Genomic DNA, 24,128 nt, shown 5'->3' with positions numbered 1-24,128 from the left:
TGAGCTACACCAACAGAGCCAGTCAGTGACTCAGCTGCCAAGACTATCCAGAGGGAGAGGGAGCAGCCAGCTTTGCAGCTACTTTCTGTTCAGCAACTGGGTGTGTCCTCTCGGTTGGCAGGCTGAACACAGAAGCTAGTAACCAGGGCAGGTTCAGCACAGTCTCAAGCAATCACCCCGGTAGACAAGCCGGTTTCCCACTCCTTGGGGAGGAGAGGGATTTTGATCGGTTAACATTTCAGTGGCCAAAGGCTCAAAGATCTGTTAACAAATGGTTTTTTCTGCATCAGCCTCGCCCAGGGAGTGGCGCCTCCCCTGGTCACGACTGGTTTTTACTAAGCAGAAGGTGATAACTTTTCCCCCTAGGGGCAGTTGTATCCTCCCCTCTTCCAGCCTCCCCTCCCATTCTTCCCTGCGTGCTAGGCGCTTATTCTGCCACCGGCAGCTTTAGTCAAACCCTTTCTCTCCTTGCCAGCCTCTCGGCCCAAGAAGGCCTGGGACCCGCTGCCTCCCGAGATGCCCAAGTGAGACACAATGACACTGACGTGGGGCGCGACCCAGCAGAGTGCGGTAAGGGGAGCGCGGAGCGGGTTTTACGGACGCTAGCGACCGGCTTGTGAGCGACGTTGTGACTCTTCCACCCAGCGACTCCTCGCTCTGCCTGGCCCTGGCATTGCACGCGGGCAGGTGTGTCTGTCCCGGGTTGCTCTGGCACGTCTTTCCTCACTAGGGAAACCAAAATGTCGCTGAACAGCTTGTGACAAACTCGACAGGCCGCTTCTCGCTGCCCCTCCCCCCACAGTCTCCGCCCACCTCGCACTTGCCTCGCCCCGCCCCCGTTCACCCCCTCCCTCCGCTTCCCGCCCAGCCCCTCTGTCTGCTTTGTTTGTTCCTGCTCCCCGCCCCGCCCCTTTCGTCTCCGAGTTCAGCGGCGGCAAGGTGACGTCACTGACCCAACCCACCCCCGACACGTGACTAGTGTTGGCCGCAGTTTCTTTCTCTGGGGGAGGCGGGGTGACCTCTTCGCGCTGCACGCCGGCGGCCTTTGTGACGCAGCGCAGGGCGCAGCGGCATCACCCGGAAGCACGGAGCCGGCGGGCAATAACCCCCTCTCCCCCGCCCTTCCAGGGCCCCGGCCCGATCTGGGCAGCTGCCTGGTGGCGGGGGAAGGAAGGAACTGGAAGCAAGGAGGAGCCGTGGCCGTTGGGCCTGGCCTCGCTGCCGCGGAGCAGGGGGCTGAGCGCGAGCGGCTGGCGCGGCCCCGGGCGGCTCCCCGCGGTGCAATATGTTCAAGAGAATGGCTGAGTTCGGGCCTGACTCCGGGGGAAGAGTGAAGGTGCCGCCGGCGGGGCGGGGCGGGGCGGGGAGCGGCGCTCATGGGCGGGTTCCTTCCTTCGCCCGGGCGGGGTTGGGAGGGAACGCCCGCCTGCTCTCCACCCACTCCACACAGGGCGGGGCGCCCGCCCTGCTCTTGGCTGCAGGGGCTCCTCGCGGCCCGGGCCAGGGCGGGGCTGTGTAGCTCCCCATCGCCTGCGATCTGCCCGCTGCAGCGCGCTGTAACCGCCACTGGGGAGCAGCAGGGCTGGAAGAAAGAAGCGCGCTGACGCTAAGTGCCCCCTCCCCCCCCCAGTCCCGCGCGCCACCTGTGCGGAGGGGGAGACACCGCCCCCGGGGTCACGCGCCCTCCACCCCCCCCCCCCCCAACCGCCCAGGTGAACGCAGCAGGCAACTGCCGCGTGCAGTTGAGGCGCGCGCGGCGGCTCGGATCTCAGCGCTTAGCAGCAAGCGGTGCACAAAAGGCCCGGTGCACGCTGCACGGGTGCAGCAGCTCGGGTCATAAGGCTGGGGGAGGCGTCCCCACCCCCACCAGAGCAGAGCCGGTCCGGAGGGAGCAGTAGCCGTGCCTCGGGGCAAGGGGGCCAGAGGAATCCTCTCTCGCAGCACGTGGGACGATAGAGACCAGCCTAGCCTCCATACTTGCCTTCCTTAACCAGAGGGCCGGCGGAAGTCTCCTGTTTCTACCACAGAGCGCGCAGGTCCAGCAGGGGCAGTTCTGCCACCGCCATGCCTACTCTCCCGGGCTGGGCGGCTCGATCTGGGGTAACTCAGTCTCCAACTTCACCTGAGCTTTTCTTGAGTGGCAAAGAGTTTGGCCCAGCAGACTACAAACTCTTCATAGCTATATACAAAGAAAAACTGCTATGCTGGAGGAAAATACATTTTTTTCACCCCTTCGGCACTGAAATGTTATTTATGCAGCTCAGAAATTTGAATTTCTCTGTCTGATAACGAGTCACAGATTTCAGAATGATAAAATACATGGAAAAATACCAGCTTTAAACAAAAGCAAATATAAATGACAGAATAGCTTAAATGGAAGTAAAAATAGCAGCTGTTATATATCATGTGGCTTCTCAACATGACTAGTTTCCGGTTATTACTTATGCAATGCTGATAATTTTTCTCTTTTTAAAGGGTGTTACTATTGTGAAACCCATAGTTTATGGAAATGTTGCACGGTATTTTGGGAAGAAGAGAGAAGAAGATGGGCACACTCATCAGTGGACAGTTTATGTAAAGCCTTACAGAAATGAAGTATGGAAAAAGTTGCTTATTGACCAAAAGAAGTGTAACTGAACTGGAAATGTTTATTATAAATTGTCACCTGTCTAGATGTAGGCCTCAATCCTGCAAACACTTACATTCATATTTAACTTTAAGCATGTTAGTAGCCCTGTTGACTTTAAAGTTAAGCACATGCCCAATTGCAAGATTGGGGCTTTATCTGTTAAAATATAGCAAATGTAATGACAATGTCAGTGGAGAAATGCCACAAAGATCATTAGCATTGTGTTGGGGAAGGAAGAAAATATGGACAGAATTGGAATAGCTTCTTCATCTCTAGTATAACACAATAGAGATAATTATGGAGTTGGGATTAAGAAGAAAGTGCATATAAGTATTTGGCAAAAAGTGAATTATATAGCCTGGCAGTTAAAAAGAATTGAAATTTATTCAAGGACTAAAGGAAAGAAATTAGATTGATGTCATAATGAGAGAGAAATGTAGCAAGAGATGATGCGGATTAAAAAAATCCCTGAGTTTAGCCTGGTTTTGGCAGATAGTTAAAGTTGGCCACATTACTATGATAAGTATGTGGAAGGGAAGAAACAATGAGAGAAGCTGTGCAATGTGCTTTAATATCTGGAAATAATTGGTTATGGTGTTTACATTTTAGGATATGTCTGCATATGTGAAGAAAATTCAATTTAAGCTACATGAAAGCTATGGTAATCCTTTAAGAGGTAAGCTTGTTTGTTTTTTATGGTTTATACATATATTCTCATTAGTTACATGGAAGCTAAGTCATTTGTATTCCTGCCACTGTTTTCCACTGCAGTTGTTACCAAACCACCATATGAAATTACTGAAACAGGTTGGGGTGAATTTGAAATCATCATCAAGATATTTTTTATTGATCCCAATGAAAGACCTGTAAGTACATTTTTTTGGCTTTTAATAAACCTTTACTTATCTGTCGTGTATTGTGCATTTATAAAACTTTGACATGGGATGCAGCTGACTAGAAAAAATGTTAGCACTAAGTCTCAGCATTTTTAATGTCTTCACTACTATATGCCTAACCTTCATTTTTGGATGAATCTGAAAGATACTGTGTGCTGTTGCTCTGCTTTTGTAGTCATTTTTCATAATTCATGAATGAATGAATCCCAGTGCATTCATTGCTGGCTTTTACACTTTTAAGGTTAGATAGAAAAAAGAATGATGAAAGCATGTGTCAAGTAGCAGTATGGTGCCTGAAGGTGGGAAGGGAATGCCTACTTGTTGTAATCATAGTAATTTATGAGCTCTGTTTTTAAGTGCTTAGTCCTTTCTCATTGTCCAAAATTCTCATGTTTTCCTTAACCAGACTAACACTAAAGAGGAATGTGATAGGTTACACACTTTTGAATGGTGGTGAAAGAAGGAAAAGAACGGTCTTAAAGAGGTATCATAAGGAATAATAGGCTCCAAAGCAGATAAAATAGCCTGGATTGTGTCTCGTCCCTCCCTATCCCCCATTATGTACAGTTCTTCCAACTGGAAGCTGGGATCAACCATCATTTTGGCACTTAACAGATCTGCTTAAAGGAAGAAGTGGAAGGGGCAGAGTTGTTGGAATTTGTTGGTTAGAGCCAGACCCATTTTGAACCCACATTGCCTCCACATGGATGGCTCTGGCCTCCCATGAATCGCTAGGGATTTGTAGGTAGGCTCACCTACAGTTACCTACCACCTCTTCCAGAGGCGTAGCCAGAACTGATTTTTTGGCAGGGCCTGTAGTTGACGCAGGTGGGCAAAAGCCTTGTGTCACAAGCAAAACAGAGGCTGATAAAAATGCGGGAAGAATTGCTTAAAATCTGATTGGGTGAGCCTGCTTTTAAAGTGGGTGGGCCATGGCATAACTATCCCACAGAATATTAGAAAAGGAACTCTTGTGGAAAGATCTCAGTTAAATTCTTCTCAGAGGTCCTGTTTTACCACAAGAAGGGGTGATCTAGAATAGATCTGAATTAAGAAACATTTCCTAACTGTGGTTTGTTAGGCATCTATATGCATGGGGTTCCACGTGAACCTAGTGGTCTCTTCTGGGGCTTGTCTACATGACGGGCAAGTGCAGAGCAAGCCAGGGTGTGAATCTGCAGCACAGTAGCTAGCTGCGCAATAATGTAACTGTTTCCACATGGGATCTTGTGCTGTAAAGCTCTGTAGTGTGCTTTGACTTATTGCTGTAGCTGTGTCCACATGGGACATTATTGTGTCTAGCTATTGTTCTGCAGATGGAGTTCCTGGCTTGTTGCATACCAACTCATTGTGAATGTTTTAAAAAAGGTAGTTGTTATAATAGCATTTATAGGTCAATCTTAGTGTATCTTGTTTTCTTTTTTACTTTCCTAGACCCTAAATCCAGCCAAACATTTGGCTTCAGTATGCTTAAGTTGTTTAACAGTTTACACTTCAACAGAATATCTGAGTTTAGTATTAACAGTATCAGAAGACAGGTTTAATTCTTGTATTCATACAGGATTTTTTAAAAATCCTATATGCTTGCAGAGCAAAAAGAGCAACAAATGTTTAAATTCTTTCGGGTGTATCGCTTTTATTGTTTTCTCAGACTGGTCATATTACATTTATTCAGGTCTATCTGTTTTCCTTGCACAGGTAACTTTGTATCATTTACTGAAGCTGTTTCAGTCTGACACCAGTGCAATACTGGGGAAGAAAACGGTTGTATCAGAGTTTTATGATGAGATGGTAAGAAAAGATAGTATGTTAAAGGTTTTGTTTTTAAATAACAAGATTGATAACAGGTGCCTATTTTTCTTTTAGATATTTCAAGATCCTACTGCTATGATGCAGCAGCTTTTGACAACATCTCGTCAGCTAACACTAGGAGCTTATAAGCATGAAACAGAGTGTAAGTGCCAAGTGATAATTCTAATGTTGCACATTAATCATTAGTGGTTTATAATTATCCTTGTCTGCTGCCGTGAAGTGAAATTTGTATGTGGAAGGAGCTCTATATATTTGGTTTTGAAAAACATCCTTGCATATCTACAGACTTATCTGTTAATGTGCAAGAGCATTATACTAATTGCAGATCTAAAGGTTTCAGATTTGTACATTTTTCATAATTACTGTTTACTTTTGATACATTCTGTATGAAGGCTGAAAGTAATATATATCCTTCATGTAATTCCATTGACATCAAGAGTGTTAAACAGGGAATGAAGATGCCCGGTAGATTTGAGTTGTGAACTTCCCTGTTCATCTAAATGGGATATTAACTGAACTCAGAGACGACACTTGAAATATTAACATTAAATATTGCAATACTAACACCTTTACCTGAAACAGCAGCTATTTTGGGTTGGAGAATAGGGTGTGAATGGTTAGCACTGCTTGTTTTCTAATCTGATCATAGCAAAGTAATTTTCAAATTTCTATTCTGTAGGCCATTTCTTAAGATAACAGACCCTTATGAGTCACCTGTCTAGCCAATCTCTCTCCTAATTCTTTGTTTCCTTTGCAATTATTATGCTTTCTTTACATGAAATAAGTGTTGAGGGCATTAAGGAGATAAAGTGAAAATAAACTTTATTAATACTGACTAGTGTGGCTATTTGGCTTATCCCCTCCTTCAGATTTTGAATCTGCTTGCTTATTTCCTATACGCAGAGCATAGATTTAATATATATTAATTTCCAAATCTCACCATGTCATTGTCTTCAGCATTACTGCTCTAATCTCTCCAGGCCACTTGCACTTTGGTTCTGTTCTTCTGTCAGTATGCTATCCCTCTCATTTTAAATATTGTCAGCAAATGTTATTTCAGATACTTCTGAGATACCTAAAACTGAGAATTATGGGAGTACGTACAGGTTTGAGAGCCAGAAAATGCTGGATTCTAATATCAGCATTGCCCCTGTAGTGCTGTCGACTTTGGTAAATCACTTAACTTTCATCTGTGCAGTGGAAATAATGTCTTTATCAGTTTCCTCATCTGTAAAATACTTCTCACATGAGTACTATGAGGATTATTTTTTGTACTTGTAGCTTGTTACTTTGTTAATTGGATAATAGAAAATGTTGTATAATTTATTTACTTTAATGACATATTTTACTTTTGAGCATGTCAATTTTTTACATTTTAACTAAAAAATGACCACATGGTTCTTCTAGGTATGGATATAAATGACATATTGCTTTACAGCAAGTATTAGAAGTATTTCCTTATTTGCATTTCTTACAAATATGCTTGTAGAAGCAGATATATAGTAGGAAATTCCTGGAACATGAGTTGTTGGTTGTTATGTTCCACAAATGGGAAGGAGTGATGTTTGCAATGGGGTGGAATGCCAGTGTTCTATTCAGATTTCTGTTGCCCTGCCAGCCCAAAAAAAGAAGTGAGGAAAGTATGCACAAAAACATTGAGAAGCTTACCCTACATTTATATCTTTTAGCTTATTTCAGTACTGCAGTTTCTTTAGGGTACTTGCAAAGACAGATTCTGTGCCAGCGTATCTCTAAGACATGTAGAGTAACTACTGTGACGAGACTGAGAGGGCAAGATGCTTTTTTGCATCTGGAAGGGAATAGGGGCCCATCTTCCAGCCATATGAACTCCAAAGTGGGATTTGAAAGTCTTTCTGGATTCTTTTGGGGCCTATGCATTACCAGTAGTGAAGATTCTGTGAATCAGATTCTGCCCTCCATTACTTTTCTGAATTTTGAATTTGTAAATATAATATTGAGTAATTACAGTTTTGCAGTGCCCTAAAAATAATTTTTTTGTCACCATCCCAGTTGCAGATCTTGAAGTAAAAACCAGGGAAAAACTGGAAGCTGCCAAAAAGAAAACCAGTTTTGAAATTGCTGAGCTTAAAGAGAGATTAAAAGCAAGTCGTGAAACCATCAACTGTTTAAAGAGTGAAATCAGGAAACTTGAAGAAGATGATCAGTCTAAAGATATCTAACAAGTATCAACTTGATAGAAACTAAAATTGTAAATAAAAGGACTTGGATCATGGAACAAGGTTAAAACAGTCCCTCAAATTTCTTAGAGCGGACTATGTACAGTTTCACCCATGAATCTCATTTCAAAATACTGTATGTGAGGCCAGCTTTATAGATTGAAAAATGTCCAGTGTTTAAACTACAGAAGTGTGTACAATGTTTTTATTTTTCTATCTCATTTTAAAGAGTGTAATTCTTTGAGATCAGACTCTTTTTTTTAATTGTATTGTGTACAGTATGGTAACTATAATAAATCTCAGGTTACTGTGATTTACAAAATATAATGAACCAGTTTTCATACCTTAGTTACTCTTTCTAAATAATTGTTTGGAAGCAAATCTTTGAAGCAGAACACTAAAATAGTAGTAGCTTTTTCACTTTTAGGAATTTGAAACCCCTTTGCCTAGTTGTTGGCTTCACAACCAGTAAGATGAGTATCCCCTAATTTGAAAACAGAGATTAGAATCTTTGATATGCTGGTACGTTAAACCTGTCAGTTTAAAATTACATCTGCACTTCTGTTTTCTGGTATTTAGTATTAAGAAAAGTGAGCTGGTAAGATAGTCCGGAAGATGAGATTTTTTTTAACTTGTGCTTCTGTTTTAAAAATGGTACAGGGACAAATTATAAAACTATAGATCAGACTTACACAAATGCAGCAACCACATTACTTATGTTCCAAGGTGTGAGGTGATTTCTCATGTTCTGCAACTTCTTGTTGGCCTAATCTATTAATATTATACTGTATTATTTGTTACAAACTCAAGTAATTCTAGCACACATTCTTACTGAAAGAGTAATACATATACCTCTTGAATCTTGACAGTCCTGGCTTTATTCATAGAAAAAGAAGAGCCTGGCAGTTATGGAACCACTTGTGATGTTGGAATAAAATGGCCTATCTTCCTTGCTTATTTTACAAATTACCATTTTACAATAAAATCATCTATTAATAAATACACACACAAACCCACCCCAGGGATTGTCAGATTATGAAGACTCAGAGCATTAGGATTGCTTTATATTTTTAGAGGAATGTGAACTGCATGTTGACCATGACTTTAGTAAAAAGATCATAAGGCAGTATTTGTAGTCAAAACTAAAGGTTAGGAGAGACTTCGAAGAAAAGAAACTGAATGATCAAAACTAATTATCTCATGCTGAGTTCTAGCTTGGGGGGAGGAAAAAAAAGGCCTTTATGCAGGTGTATATCTTGCACCATTGATGACCCTGTCCAGATTTTTCTGGTGGCAAAGCTGTCTGATGGCTAATCGGGTTGACCACTCAGGAGCCTCTTGGAGTGACTTCTACAATTTCCCCAGGATTGTAGGTAAGTAAATAATTCTGAGAGAGATTCTTGAGTCCTCTATACTTCTCCGGGACACACTGAATAAAGGATATCTGGGTTCGGCTAGGCTACATATGCTTGGCTAGGGAACAGTCTCACATCTATTCATTTTAAATTTTCCAATTTAAAATTCGGTAGGTGATATTTTGAAGACTGCTGTCAGCTTTAGCAGCTAGCTGATGAAATAGACAAATGAGTTCTTGCCCTTTGCAGTTTCTCATCTTCATAAAAACTAACTGATCAGCAAAATCAGGGTTAGTTGTCTTATAATTATATATCAAAGCTCAGTTTGGTGACTTGACACCCTATTTCCACGAAAGCAGCAGTTGAGAGTTGGAATGTGCAAATCAGTGTCAGCAGAGAGCAATAGTATGTTCATAATGATACCAGTAGACTGCAGGAGTCAAGGAGGCCTTAATATATTACTGCTCATAAGTATGACATATAAACTAAAAACTAACACATTTTAAAAAGCTTAATAAAAGTAATATACTTTAAATAGTGCAGTTCTTTCAGATACCCGCACTTAATATATAATTGGAAGGATTTTTCTCCTTCATTATCTGAGCAAGGGGTGACCCTTAAAAGAGGGAGGATGATCCAATGGTTAGGACACTAACTTAGAACTTGGGAGGCTGGTTCAGTTTCTTGCTCTGCCACAGACAATGTGACACCTTGGGCAAGTCACTTAGCCTCTCTGTGCCTCAGTATCCCCTGTGAAATGGGGATAATAGTACACCCCTACCTCACAGGGGATAAATGCATAAAGGACTGTGAGATGCTCAGATGCTATGGGAAGGTGGACCATATAAGCTGCTTAGGTAGATAATTTCTTTTTCTGACGGATTGTGGAGGGTTCTTGGAGCTACTTGTTAGACTTGGACCTGTAAGGTACCACTAGAATTTCAGGGATAGCATCACATTCCATTTCCTGAGATAGCTTTTAAGACTCTTGTGGAATTTTTGAGGGGTGGGATGTGGATGGGAAGGTAAAGGAAACCTGGGAGTTCACAAAAGTGGTGGGACAAAAATGGGGCCAGAATGTGAAATGTACCAATACTTACTCCTACTACTGCACACTCTGCAACACAAGATTGTGGGGAATGAAGAAATCTTTTTTTTTTTTTTTTTTTTTAAATATCTGAACTCTATGTGACAAGACTGCCTCTCCTGTTCTGAGAGTTGAAGTTATGAATCCTAACTCTGGAACACGCGAGTCAAAATAATACAAAATAACACGAGGCTCTAGAATTCTGACTGTATGCTACTCATATTCCCATGAAAGTGTTGAAACAGATCTTAAAAGGCTGGATCATAAATAAGTAAGCTTAGTAGAATTTGATTTTTATTTTTATAATTTTGACATATCAATGTTTGTTTTTAAGCATTTATTTTTATTGATTTAAATTTTCAGTTGCCAGAAATTGGGATGAGAGGTCAGGCAATGGGGCAGATTAGACCATAATTCTTTAATGATAGAAGATGTTGAGATGCAGAAAATTAAAGCTCTATCGCCATTAAAACACAAATTGTCAACATCAAATGTCAAAATATACAAGTAAATATTCTTAGTTTGATTTAAAGTCTCAAGCAGCATTTTTCTTATTTTGCCTATCTGTAAACTTTATTGTAGATGGAAATATTTTTTGTCTGTGTTTGTGTAGGTGAAATGAACATTTACCATGCATGACATTGATAATTTAATCCTTCCAAGCTTAGTGAGGAGAAGAAATAATATCATAGGTTTTCTTAAGAATCTAAAAAGACTTTCTTCTATCCATCGGTGTTTTTATACCATGGTCATCACCATAGTATTGGAATACCTTATTTAAGTGCAGAACTCAGACTTTTAAAAATGGACCAAAGACTGGTTTTTCCATAATGGAGAGCTTCTCCCATAATAGACTAATGATCTTTTTTTCCCCTCATTTTTCCTGAGGCAATCAAGGTTATTTTTCTTACGTCACTGTTCCCTCAACTTCACTTTTTTTCAGCTTTTTCTTTCCCCTTCCTTCCTTGCTGTTCCTGTTGGAGGAGGAGACAGGAAAAATACAATCTTAATTTGAAAAATAAACATTTTTAGTCACAATCTTTTCCTGAGCAGCTATGACCCCTTTATAGAAAACAAAAACAGTATAATATGAAATAGTTTCAAGTTTGTGTATTCTTCATTAGTAGAAAATTGTTTTGAAGCATGAAGAACCAGTTCAGTGAAATCAAAGTCAATTTTCCAACATTCCTGTCCACAATTTTTTACCAGAATTGCAGAGCCTGATTTTTGTTGGATTGTCAGCAGTGTGAGAAAACAAACTTTTCCAAAACTTGTATGCCAATAAGTATCTACCATGCCTGCATGTGACTACATGTGCATATGAGTCACGGAGTTGTTTGGACACATGGCTACATATTCATCTTTCTCACCATGTGTACATCTAAATCCCCAAGCTAGCATGCACATCATAGACCTGCAATAGTGCATATACCTAAAAGTCAAGACATTTGAACTGAGATGAAGCAGCACATGTTGGTACCTGTAGTCTGCATGACCCACATTATCTAGAGAAAACAGCTGTGGGTGGCTGTGGAAAGTTACTTTCCATTATACTAGAAAGTTCCATAGACTGTATTTTGGCCACCCCTGAATAAGATGTTTTTCATGTTGTTCCAGACAAATAGTTATGGTTCATGATTACTGGGGATATGAATCTAAGTGGTAGCTATTTACATTGTTGAGTCTGACTTTCTGCCTTCAGACAGTGGTTTCATCCTGAATTTTAATGATGACACAGAGCAGTAATTAAAAATCCCTTCAAGAGGAGGAAAAAAACCTGATTGCACCGTACTTTAAAAAAAAAAAAAAAAAAAAAAAAAGACCCCTTGATCTCATCCAGATGCCTGGTAATTCAGGCCTGGTCTACACTGGTGACGGAGGTCGATGTAACATCACTTATGTCGATCTCCGACAGCTTGCGTCTACATTCGTATGGTAGTTCCATTGACTTAAACCGCGGCGAATGTTGACGTAATAAAACCACTTCCGTAAGTAATGTAGTGCCTACTTTGATTTTATTGGGTTGATTTTGCATCAATGTAGACAGAGCGTAACGTAATTCGATGTTAATGGTCTCTGGGAGATATCCCACAATGCCCTGTTGTGACCATTCTGGACATTTGCGCTCTGCTGTTACGTGGTCACATTACCTGAAAATGTCCCCTCCCCTCATGCCCTGGGAAAATTTGAATTTTCATTTCCTGTGCAGCCAGCGTGGAGAGAGCTTTGTCGCTGGACTCCGCATGGCTACTGCAAGGCCCAAATACGCTCCAACATGGAGTCGACCAGAGGTCTTAGATCTCATCGGGCTGTGGGGCGAGGAGTCCTTTCTGGCTCAGCTCAGAGCCAGCAAAAGGAATTTGGACGTTTGTGGGAAGATATCCCAGGGCATGCTGGAGAAGGGACACAACAGGGACGCGCAGCATGCCGTGTGACGATCAAGGAGCTGCGTCGTCATATCAGAAAGCCAGGGAAGCTAACAGCCATTCTGGCTTCTCACCAAAAACATGCTGCTTCTACGAGGTGATGCACGCAATTCTCAGCGCTGACCCCACCACGGTGCCGCCCCACAGCATCGATATGTCTGCTGGATCACAGTCCATGGACAATGATGAGGACTCCGTGGAGGAGAAGGAGGCTGAGAGCAGGGTACAGGAGAGCGGGGTGTCTGTTCTCCCAGACAGTCAGGACCTATTCCTGACCCTAGAGCAGTCCAACAGGCTCACAGGACAGCAATAATGATCCCAGGGAAGGCACATCTGGTGAGTGGTTTTTTTTTTTTCTTCTTAGCAGTTCTGGGCCGGGAAGGGGATTTCAGGCGTTTAGCGGACTTTACTGGGGGGTTACCCCTGGAACAGATTATTATGTGCGGAGATGTACTCTGAGAATCATCAGTTGATATCTCAAGGAAACTTTCATGTAGTAATCTGTTATCCTTTGCACAAGGTTTCGGGGGAGGGCAGCCTTATTCCTTCCTCCCCGGTAGGATAGTTTGCCGCGCCACGCTGCAATCAAGGGAGCTGGCATCATGGCGGAACACAGCATAGTGGCATAAGGGCCAGTGCCCTTTGTAGGTTTCATTTTAGAATGCCCAGGAACTGACATGAAGTCTATTTTAGGGGTTTACTCTAAGAATTTTCATGTTCAAAGGGGGAGAGAGAGGGATGGAGGAAATACTTGGTTGCTCTCTTTGTTGATTTGTTCCCTCCTACACTGCTTGAGGTCACTTTCAGTGACCCTGTCCTGAAGACTCTTTTGTTTGGCTTTTTAAATATATTTATTGTCATAAACCCTGAGTCCATTTCAGAATAATAGTACCGTAAACAGGAATTCAATTTCAATAGCACCTGCAAACACCAGGTGGAAAAAGTGTGCAAAATTGCCCTATAGTCTCAATAGCAACTCAATAATTTGGTTTGTGGCAGGGAGAAGGGAACTTCTCACTGGGCCCATAAAGTAGCTTTTTCCAGTTAAGATTTTTAGCACTTTAAAAAAAAAATCTAAAAGGATAATCAATAGTGGCCTGTGTCCAGGGGCCATTGGCAGCACAGAAAAAAAATACTCTTGGGTCAAAAGTTTGCTTGTGTGTAATACCCTCAACCACCAGATTCAGACAACTTGCTACAATCTCAGGAGCTATTTTCCCATTTGGGCAATGTTTTATTGCTATTGGCCTTCAAACTAATTTGTGTGTGTTTTAGGTATATGCAAATATCTTACAGTTTTATCCCTCAACAACATGAAAGTCTGATTATGTCATGCTTAGGTGATAACTGAGCCAGATCATTCACTTTGACTGAGACTTGATCATGTTATAGTGTGACTTGTTTTTGCTTCTGTAGACAGGATGAAATCATGCCTAGTGAGCCGTGAAACTTTTACAGCCCTATGAGCCAGTAGTGCCAATTCAGATATTTCTTGCGGAGAGGGGTAAATTCCAATCCCTGCCCCCATGTCTTCCCCAGGGATCCCTTGGCTGGAGAATCTCCCATCTCTTATCCACACAGCACATGAACCAGTGCTGCCAAGGGTTGAGTTCTCAGTGGATTTCCCTGCCTTCTGGATGGAGGGGCAGCTGGGTCAAATTTCAGTGACAATGTACCACTCACCCAGAGTGATGCTCCAGACTGCTCCGGCAGAAGCTGAATTGTACAGGATCGCTGCTTAAAAGTGATCTCCCCTGGCTCTGTGGCCTATGGAAACTTGAGCAAGTGCAAAAGTCTTTGTCGGGGTGAGAGAGGGGGGTAAGGGCATTTGCATCCCACTGCTGTGAGCAAAGTTTAATCTTAAGTATTCGCCTGACTACACAGCTCAGTCATAGGGAATGTGCCTGGGTCCAAAAGGAGATAATTATTGTATGGCAGGGACTGCAGTATGGACAGGCAACTCCCTTTGTTACCTCTCATTTATTTCAGGGTCTAGTTTTTAAAACCCATGCTCCCTTTTTCTCTGCTTTTTCAGGGTGAAATTATGCACCTGCAATTATGTGTAGACAAAAGGTCACGTGGATGTCCTATTACATGGCATAATTTGCTTGTGCACACAATTATTTGTATCTGTAAGAAAACCAGGTTTTAAACTTTTGAATTTAACATTCAATGGCTGGCCGCTGAATTGGTATACCTAAGTAATAAATAATACTGTAGATGTGTGCAAAACAGATAGATGGAGTCCCTGCTCTGCACAGTTTACGATCTAAGTTAAGACAACTGCAACAGGAGAAAATATAAGTGTAGGTAGTGTTCGCAGGAATACAGGAACATAAGAACTGCCATACCATTTCAAACTAGTAGTCCATCTAGATCAGTAACCTATCTAACTGTGGTTAGTACCGCATGCTTCAAAGGAAAATAGATAAAAAAACACTTTTTTTTTTTTTTTTAAAGTAATGAAGATATGGAGAAGTAGAGTTTTGGTAGGAAAATGGTGACAACAGTGAAAGATCATGAGATGAGCTTACTGTTTCATATGCATTTTGTTCCTCTTTGGATTTTTAAAATATAATTAATTAGTAGGGATTTCTTTTTTTAACCTGTGATTTATGGTATAGAGCATACAAATAATTCATAATAGAATATTTCAGTTTTAAGAGGTTCTAAGTAAGGACTCTAAATGATGCATGCTTTTAGTAAAACAGATCTTTTACTGTGCAAGAAGATATTACATGACTGTAACTAAAATTTACATTTAAATTTTCAGGGAGTAACATCTTGGAAGCCCTAGAGACTAAGTCATAAAAAGAGTTTGACATCAGGATGTGTAGTACATGTCCCCTTTTTTCCTGGATAACTGCTGTAAATTCTAAGGCACTCTGTTTAAATTATAATTATAAATTGGAAACCACTGGTATAGCAGTTGTCCACTGCTGTGAGAACACTGATGATCCATCAGTATTCTCACAGCAGTGGACAATTGCTTACCAGTGGTTCCCAACCTTTTTGGCTCAAGGGCCACAGATATCATTGTTACAACCCTGACGGGCCTCCAGTCTCTGCCAGCAGCCCTTCCCCTGTCCCCCACTGCAGCCAGACAAGTTCAGCGAGGAGGCTGCCTCCCTCCTCACTCATCTCCCATCTTCCTAGCTGCAGCAGGGAAACCGCAGGCATCCTGTAGCCCTGTGTGCTCCACCTGGGTCCCTAGGCAGTGGCTCCCTTCTGCATTCAGGGGGACAGGAAATCAGTGCTCCCCTCCCTCTGGCTCCAGCAGGGACACCAGCATCTAGGGATCCAGGTGGAGTGCTTTGCTATGCTCCCTGCTACAGCCAGGGGGAGGGGAGCACTGATCTTCCATCCCCTTGGCTGCAGCAAGAAGCCTGCACCGGTCTTTAGCCACACAGCAATGTAATCCGCCTGGGTCCTTAGGCAGCAGCTCCCTTTGCAGCCAGTGGGAGGAAAGTGGCAGGCCACTTTGAAAGCTCCCAAGGGCCACTTTTGGCCCCCAGGCCAGAGGTTGGGAACCACTGCGCTATACTTTACAGCACAGAAAAAAGTTTCTATCTGATGTTCTCCCCTCTGCTGCTTAAAGGGTATTTTAATCTGAAATGTTGGCAGTTATTCTAAGGGTCATAGTTGAAGAAATATTTCAGCTAATTCCTGTTTTTTATGGTGTTTCCCTTTCAAGTGTTCTGTACATCATTTGTACACTTTTCTATGGAAAATGTTGGTGACAGCTTACAGCATACTGTAACTTCAGTTTAAATATTCATGTTTCAGGCAAAATGCATCCTAAAACATTTTAATACATTCAAAATTGAGAGTTCCTAATATATGGTATAAATCGTATAAAACAATTGTGTGGAGACATTGTTCAGGGAAACAAATTCTAGCATTCATTCATTGGACCAAAAATAAAGAGGGAGAAAATTTAAGAGGCGTATAGGTAAAAGAGAGAGATGTTTTGCAACTGATATTTGAAGTAAGATGGAGAACTGGTCAGGCAAAACTACAGCTGCTACTACTAACTATACACGATCTAATGATTTTAATGCCAAAAGATCCCCAAGTACATCACAGGTTTATACTCATGGTCTGTAAATTTGCATCTATCATCACTAATATGGGGTGTGATGACCTATTTTTGCTGTATGGTAGGTGAGTACAGTATTTTTATTAAGTTATAAGGGGCAAAATCAGGCCCTATGTCATTTGGGCTGTATGTTGTATATAAAACAACTTTCCTATGGAACTTGTAGACTCTTGTGAGTGAGTAGTGAGTGTAATAAGGAACTCTGGTATTTTGGGTGCAGGTTCTGTTGTGTTTACAAAGGCCCATGGTGTGTAGGGTCTTTTTTCCTCTGCACGTATATAGAGACAAGAAAGGGTAAAAGTTATTTTTCTGAAACAACTGAAATGCTGCCAAAAACAAAGCCAGGTGGTTTTCCACAAACCGTGCCCTTAAGTAAGTTTTATGATTGTGAAAGGCAGTAGTAGACTATACTGTGGACAAGTTGGAGAGAGTCCAGCGGAGGGCAACGAAAATGATTAGGGGGCTGGAGCACAGGACTTATGAGGAGAGGCTGAGGGAACTGGGCTTGTTTAGTCTGCAAAAGAGAAGAATGAGGGGGGATTTGATAGCAGCCTTTAACTACCTGAAAGGGGGTTCCAGGGAGGATGGGGCTAGGCTGTTCTCGGTGGTGGCAGATGACAGAACAAGGAGCAACGGTCTCAAGTTGCAGGGCGGGAGGTCTAGGTTGGACATTAGGAAAAAATTTTTCACTAGGAGGGTGGTGAAGCACTGGAATGGGTTACCTAGGGAGGTGGTGGAATCTCCATCCTTAGAGGTTTTTAAGCTGAGGCTTGACAAAGCCCTGGCTGGGATGATATAGCTGAAGTTAGTCCTGCTTTGAGCAGGGGGTTGGACTAGATGACCTCCTGAGGTCCCTTCCAACTCTAATATTCTATGATTCTAAGTAGCAGATAACCCCCATACTTTATTTCAAATATACATGGCAATAAGGGATCCCTGTTTTTGCATTGCCAAAGTAGGGAAGAATAGGTAATATGCAACCCTGGATCTAGGGGTATATTAATCAAGAGAATCATCCTTCACTGACTGAGAGAAGCTGGAGCTGTTGTAACTGTGCAGCAAAAATTATACCTTTGCTATATATTGCATACCCCTATTGCTGGAATTCATTAAAAGGCAAATCCTGCCCACTCTTTACTAGCATGGTACAGCTGCTCAAAGGAAGGCAGGGCACAGGGTGCGCCTCCTGCAAACCATGAAATTCATTTCCATGGTGGGTTCGCTCTGGGTGTGTTGGAGCGCATGGTGTGGCTGAAAGTGACCAAGGAGTGAGCTGGGGTGAGGTGAAGAGGGAAAGTCCATAGCTTTGTGCTGCTTGGGGGAGGATTGCTTCCTTTCCTGCCCCTCTCTCTCTAACCACCCTCTCCCCCGTTGGAGACAGCCATTGCACAGATGAGCGAGATGAGCCCTGCTTGACATTGGATCTCTGCTGGAGCTTCCTGGAGAATGCTAGTAATCCACACAGGTGATCTGATGTCCAGGCAAATCCCTATTCCAGGCCTGCCTATGGGGCTGGGACCACTTCTAAAGGTGGGAAGGTAGTTCATTTTCTTAATTTTCACTCTTTGGCCTGTCTGCTGGTGCTGAGCTTGGTGATGTGGACCTGCCCACTAGGATCTAGACTGAAAAACAAAATACTCTAGGTCATCATTTACATGTTTTAGATTCAATCTGGTACCTTAAAAGTTAAAGGCTGAGTCCCATTATCTTCTGAGTAATCCATTTCCATGGTAGGCAGATCATCCCTGTGTGTATTTAAACATGTTTACTTTTGAGAGAACAAGGACTGGCAAACTATTGTGAAGATTCCTGACAAAAGTCAGCATTCTCCAATGTTTAAACTGCTCTTCTCTGAATCATTGTTTGATGTGGAGGCCATCTGGTGGTCTTGTGCAGATCTGCAAATCTGCCTCTATTTAATTATCTAGTTATTTATTAAGCTCACATCAATGTAAATAACAGATAAAAACCATTAACCATATGTGGCTTCCCCAGAGAAAGACTTGAAATGTCCCATCCTAAAATGTTAAAGCACATTGGTAAATGCTTGCCTAATAAATCAATCAATCAATCTGTTAATGGAGAAGCAGTCCTGTTACATTGGAAAGACCACTTTAGAGTTGACTTCAGTGGGGGGGGGGGGGGGGGTAGTAAAACTGCAGAATTCATATTACAAATATTAAAGAGGCTTTCACAAGTCTTTGAGAGAGATCTGCATATGGATTTAGCCAATCTATTTTCATAATAGCACCCCCAGTCTTAATATTATTTTAGTTCATTTATAAAATACTACCATTACAGAAACCTCTGGGCAAATGTACAAAATGTAGTACAACGAATGACTTTTTATACCCAAAAATAAAATTCCCCACTTCAATTACCCAGGCCTATGCCACACCTTCCTCCCCACTCACATTGCAAAAGGCAATGTAAACAGATGAGCTTTTGCCTTAAAGTTCAACAAACTTAGGATTTGATGGAACAGTTGAATTCCATAGTCGAGGACCCTTTATTGACATCATTCTGTCTGTAGATTCAAACATCAGGTGACTAAAGACTGTTAGACTCAGCACCTCACCTGAACTCAGGTATTAATATGTTATAACGGCCTGTCTACATTAGAAATTTTACTGTTTTAAAGGACTGTTATGATTTGGTGTTGGTTGTGTGTATGGTACCAAAGCCTCTCTACACTACAACTTTTACCAAGTTTGTAACCAGTTAATGACTAGGCAGCTTCAGGTATGGTTGGTAACCGTGACACTTAACTGTGTGTCATCCATACCAGTGACCTAGATTGGCACATAGCTGACTTCTTGCACTAGATCATAATACTGTTTCCATAATAATGGAATCCTTAATCATGTTCTCCCTGCCTGCTCCCTATGTGGTGGTACATCCCAGACACAAAAAGTGGCATTAAAAAGTTGGTCAGAAAATTTCTATGAAAATGAAATTTCAAATACATTTCTTGAACTTTTTCCACCAACTTTTCGTTCTGTTTTCTGATCAGTTCTTGCTGTACATGTTAACGCTGCTCTATGTATCCTTCTGGGCATTGCTCAGGCTTTCCTAGAGTGCACTGATTCAAAGACACTTAGCCACTGTGGAACATATGGATGTGCAAGCAAGACTGACACCTGGTTGTGAGCCAAGTTGTTGAGAAGCTGCAATTTAGCCATGTTTGCTGTAAGTAGGTCAGAGAGTATGTCATAACCTGATTAAAGGAAAACAGTTGGACTTGTAGTATAAAAGTGGTCTACAATGTGTTATAATCATGTTACACTCCTGTAAACTGTCCCAGACACTGCAAATTTTTTCATCCAGACAGGCCCTTAATAACGCAAGGCAACTGTTTATTATAGATGTTTGTCTGATGTCATCATTATTTTCATTGGCATAAACTTAATTTTTTTTAATCAACTCATTTCTCAGTGCAGCCTGTTCCTCTTTAATGTTCAGTTTTCATATTTGTCTTTTCCAAGGCCTGATTAAATGTTCTGTGGTCCACTTAAGATAGAGCTGCGTCCAAATTATTGTACTTAGGACATTTTACAATCATGAGGCTGAACTGGATTTGAACCAATGTTTTCATATTGAAAGATCTGAAGAAGCTTTTGTGGTAAGGCAAGAATAGCACCTTATAAAATGTCTTGACCTCTCTCACTTAAATTAAGCATGAAAATAAAATAAATGAACATCCTTAGATATATGTACAGGTAATATTTCATTGATAAGGTCAAAGTAATTGAGGGGGATTTTAATTAGGACGTTTGAATGGACTTTACTCTAAAAAAAATACTTTTAGAAATGCTGTCCGCCTTCTTTACAATATTCAAGAGGCTCATTCACCTGTGGAGCGTTTTACTGAGCTACTCTATCCATAGGTTATATATTATTACAGTAGAACTTCAGAGTTACAAACACCTCAGGAACAGAGGTTGTTTGTAACTCAGAAACTTTCATATGTCTGAACAAAACCTTAGGGTGGTTTTTCAAAAATTTATAACAGAACTTTGACTTAATACAGTTTGAAACTTACTATGCAAAAGAAAAATGCTGCTTTCCCTTTATTTTTGTAGTAGTTTGTTTAATCCATTACTGTATTATATTTCCTTTTTTGTCTCTGCTGCTTGATTGTGTACTTCCAGTTCCAAATCACGTGTGTGGTCGACTGGTCAGTTCATAACTCTGGTGTTTAAGTCTGAGGTTCTACTGCATTTAGATAGTACCTTCAGAATAGTACATGCTTCACAAGCGCACATGCAGGGAAAATTCCTGTCCTGAACACATTACAATCTAAAATGACAACAGATTAAGGATGATGTATCAAATCCATATTCTGCAGAGGGGAGCTGGGACTACAGCTCTTGTTCTTCAGCTCCAACATCACAGCCTTTAACCACAGTGAGCTGAAGCTGAGCTCCCTTGGCTAACACTCATAATATGTCTCATTGGATCATCTCTGTCACTAGACAGCAACATCACTCCATCTCATTACAATGGGATACAGCAGCAGGCAAGGGACTGGTGAAATTAACACTGTCTTGTCAATTTCATTACATTTAACTTTTTAAAAAGATTTGTTGCCTCTTTTGTTAATGTTTCTGTGAGGGAAGAACTAGTAATTGAAAGACTCCCATTAACTTCAAAGGGGCTTTGATCAGGTCCTAGGTTAGAGAGTAAGTTAAGGAAATCAAGGGTCATGTGGAGTAAGATGTGAGAGTGCAGAAAATGTCGAAACATGTTTGACTGCCTTGGCAAAATAAATTATATCTATCAGCTGATTGTGCATATAGAAATAGCAGCAAAAACTTCTTCAAGCTGTTCTAAAGTCTTCAGCTTGGCCCTGGCCTGACACAAGTATTGAACAATAAAACTGCGCAATACGGTGGTGTGAGCAAAGTCCTGCTAGGGGAGCACAATTGGTTTAAAACAGTCTTAATGACTATCACACTGTCTCGGAGCACTGTGGTGCCCTGGATGGGCCTCAGGAGACACAGTACTACTGCTGGATCTTCCAGTTCCTGCTGGGGGACTTTGGGCAAGTCACTTCAGTTTCTCTCTCAGCTGCCCTATGTGTAAATTGGGGGATTGTTCTAATTACCACCTTTGTAAGTGCTTTGAGATCTGTGACTGAAAAGCTCTCTGTAAGAGCTTGTATTTCACAGTTCTATAATAATACCAACTAGTATGGTGGTTTGTTACTGTGCAAGGGGCAGGCCTGCTGACAGGAATTCCGGGCCCCAGGGCAGAACAGTCTGGCCTGCCTTTTCCCACAGCCCCACGCACAGTCCACCCCAGGCACCGCCCCCACTCAGCCCACTTTCTGCCACGTTTCTCCCCTCCATCACTCTGTCCCCCTGCTCTTTTCACACTCCCTCTTCCACCAGGGGGTAAGTGACACCAGGGGCTGGGCGGGGAGGAGAGACACGAGCGGCAGGGTGAGGCTGAGTGAGAAGAACGGAAGTGGCTGTGGGGAGGCCAAGTGGGGAAAGGGAAGTGTGGGGGGATGCGTTGACATCAGTAAGCGGGGTGCGGCATGGGGCGGAGTGGGGGTGGACTGTGGGCGAGGACCATGGGTGGAAGAGGCGGGATGGGGACCTAGCCTCCCTGAAGCTTTAACATACCCATGCTTTGGGCCCCTTTTAAAATCACTGGGCCCCGGGCAATTGCCCCCTTTGCCCACTGCTGTCAGTGGGCCTGTCAATGGGCAAAGGTGGTAAAGCTAATTGTAATAATTTTTTATTAATGAGTTTTCTATGTGCCCACACAGAAGTACAACACATTAAATTAAACTGCCCACAAAGAGGAAGCACATGCAGCACTCTTACAAGGTACTACTTACACCATGTCCTAAAGTCAACAAACTAGTGGGTAGTGGGTTCGTTCTTTACAGTGTACACAGACTCTGAAGAGCAGTAAAATCAAAGAGAAAAAGTAAGTGGGATGGAAAGGAATGGCATAATAGCTCTGGAGTTACTCTGTACTTCATTGCTGTTATACAAAGTAAACAGATCTATGGATCAACACTTAGAGGACTACACCCCTGCAATAAAGGAGGCAAAAGATGCTTTCTACTCAATCAGCATGGCAGAATCCTGGTCGAACCAGCTAATCAACCCACACTGCATAGCCCAGAGAGTGGTAACCATCGAGTTCTATCAATGTGTGATATTAGCCAATGTCCTCTGCCTCACAATCAATCTTCAGACCATAGCACTGCACAGAGATTGCTGTCATCTCTTGGATAAAGAGCAGCTGACTCAAATGGAGTTTAGGCAAGACCAAAGTGATACAGGTTGGAAAGGAAAAATGCTTTGAACAATTAGCCAAGATGTTGCCTCCAACTTCCACTGAGGGAATACAACTCCCTTTTGTCAGAATGATGTGAAGCCTCAGGATCCTGTTTGACACATCACTAAGCTTGGATGGGCAGGTAATATCAGTTTCCAAAAATGACACATTTTACTTTGTTTGCCATGAAACTTTGCCTCTTCCTCCTGGATGAGGACGTACCCACAGTAATCTAGGCACTTGTCAGCTCCTGGCTGGGCTACTGTAACTATTGGAACTGACGCAGACTATGAAGATGATGCACAAGTTCCAACTGGTACAGAATGTCGCTGCCTACCTTCTCTCTGGCTTCAGACACCAGGAACACAACAGACCTCTGCTCAAGACCCTCGAGTGGCTCCCAATCAGCTTCTCATTCCAGTTCAAGGTCTTGATCCTAAATTTCAAAGAAATTCTTTGATCTAGCCCTAGCTACATCAAAGACTGAATTTCAGTCTATGAACCACTGAGAGAGCTGTGTTCCTGTGGGACAATGTAAATCACAAAGCCCCAGGCCAAAGCATGTGAGAGCTGAGGACAACACATTCTCTGTTGATGGGATCCAGTTGTGGACCAATCATCCAGAGGAGATCCAGCAAATCCTAAATCTCACCATTTTAGGAAATATTGCAAAGCTTTCCTCTTTGAAAAATCCTTTCCACTGTAAGTGATGCTCAAAACCTTCTATTCCCCAAACTATACCAATTCCCCTCCACCACCAAACACACCTGCTCCAAGCAGATTTGACCCTGAAAAGGGAGAAGTTCCAGAGATCCCATGAAGTCTAATAGGGACTTTGTCCATTACTATAGATTTTACCAGGAAGGTGCTCAGATGAAGTGCTCAGCTGAGGGGTGGCAATATAAAACTGTTCGGGAGTAGGCCTAGGTTTGCATGAGCAAGTTGGAAGGGAGGCAAGTTGTCCTCCCTCATCCACCAGCTCCATGGAAAATACGTTGAAAAGATAATACAGCTGCAGGTCAGAACATGAAAGTTCTGGGAGGAGAAGTCATGGTAGTGTGGCTCTGGGGGAAAGAGTTGTTGGGGATTCAGAGACAGGGTGAAGGCATTGGTTCTCCGTATGACTCTGAGGAGATCTGCTGCATTCAAAGGAAGAACACGCATCTCTCCCTGGGAGAGGTAACAAAGCCTCTACTGACTACAACAATATTGGGAGGAAATCAATGGGCAATCTCATGGAGTTCTCCACCCCTCAGGCCCTTCCCCACAGGTGTTTCCAAAATTCCATGTGAGAGACAGCGCTGGTCCATTTTTGATCTTTTGCCTGAG

The 24,128-nt window shown here is 42.4% G+C and overlaps 1 protein-coding gene across 3 annotated transcripts; it reads left to right on the top strand.

Annotated features, from left to right (window-relative positions):
- The first annotated feature begins 519 nt into the window (after window positions 1–519).
- YEATS4 (YEATS domain containing 4) lies at window positions 520–8,836 on the top strand. 3 transcript variants are annotated; one of them, XM_067564042.1, is made up of 7 exons: window positions 520–570; window positions 2,476–2,595; window positions 3,239–3,305; window positions 3,401–3,495; window positions 5,224–5,316; window positions 5,392–5,479; window positions 7,369–8,836. In XM_067564042.1, the coding sequence occupies exons 1-7, from the start codon at window positions 535–537 to the stop codon at window positions 7,536–7,538; spliced, it is 669 nt and encodes a 222-aa protein (XP_067420143.1). In that variant the 5' UTR covers window positions 520–534; the 3' UTR covers window positions 7,539–8,836. The 3 variants fall into 3 exon arrangements, with proteins under 3 accessions (XP_067420143.1, XP_067420141.1, XP_067420142.1); XM_067564040.1 differs by lacking the exon at window positions 520–570 and adding an exon at window positions 986–1,336; XM_067564041.1 differs by lacking the exon at window positions 520–570 and adding an exon at window positions 1,737–2,100.
- Window positions 8,837–24,128: the final 15,292 nt, after the last annotated feature.

This window comes from Emydura macquarii, unplaced genomic scaffold, assembly GCF_026122565.2.
Source record: "Emydura macquarii macquarii isolate MOO-44397 ecotype Brisbane River unplaced genomic scaffold, CSIRO-AGI_Emac_v2 contig_2636, whole genome shotgun sequence".
In the NCBI taxonomy this organism is placed as follows: domain Eukaryota; kingdom Metazoa; phylum Chordata; order Testudines; family Chelidae; genus Emydura; species Emydura macquarii.
The sequence above is the reverse complement of the archived record's forward strand: the minus strand, read 5'-3'. Positions and strand labels throughout refer to the sequence as shown.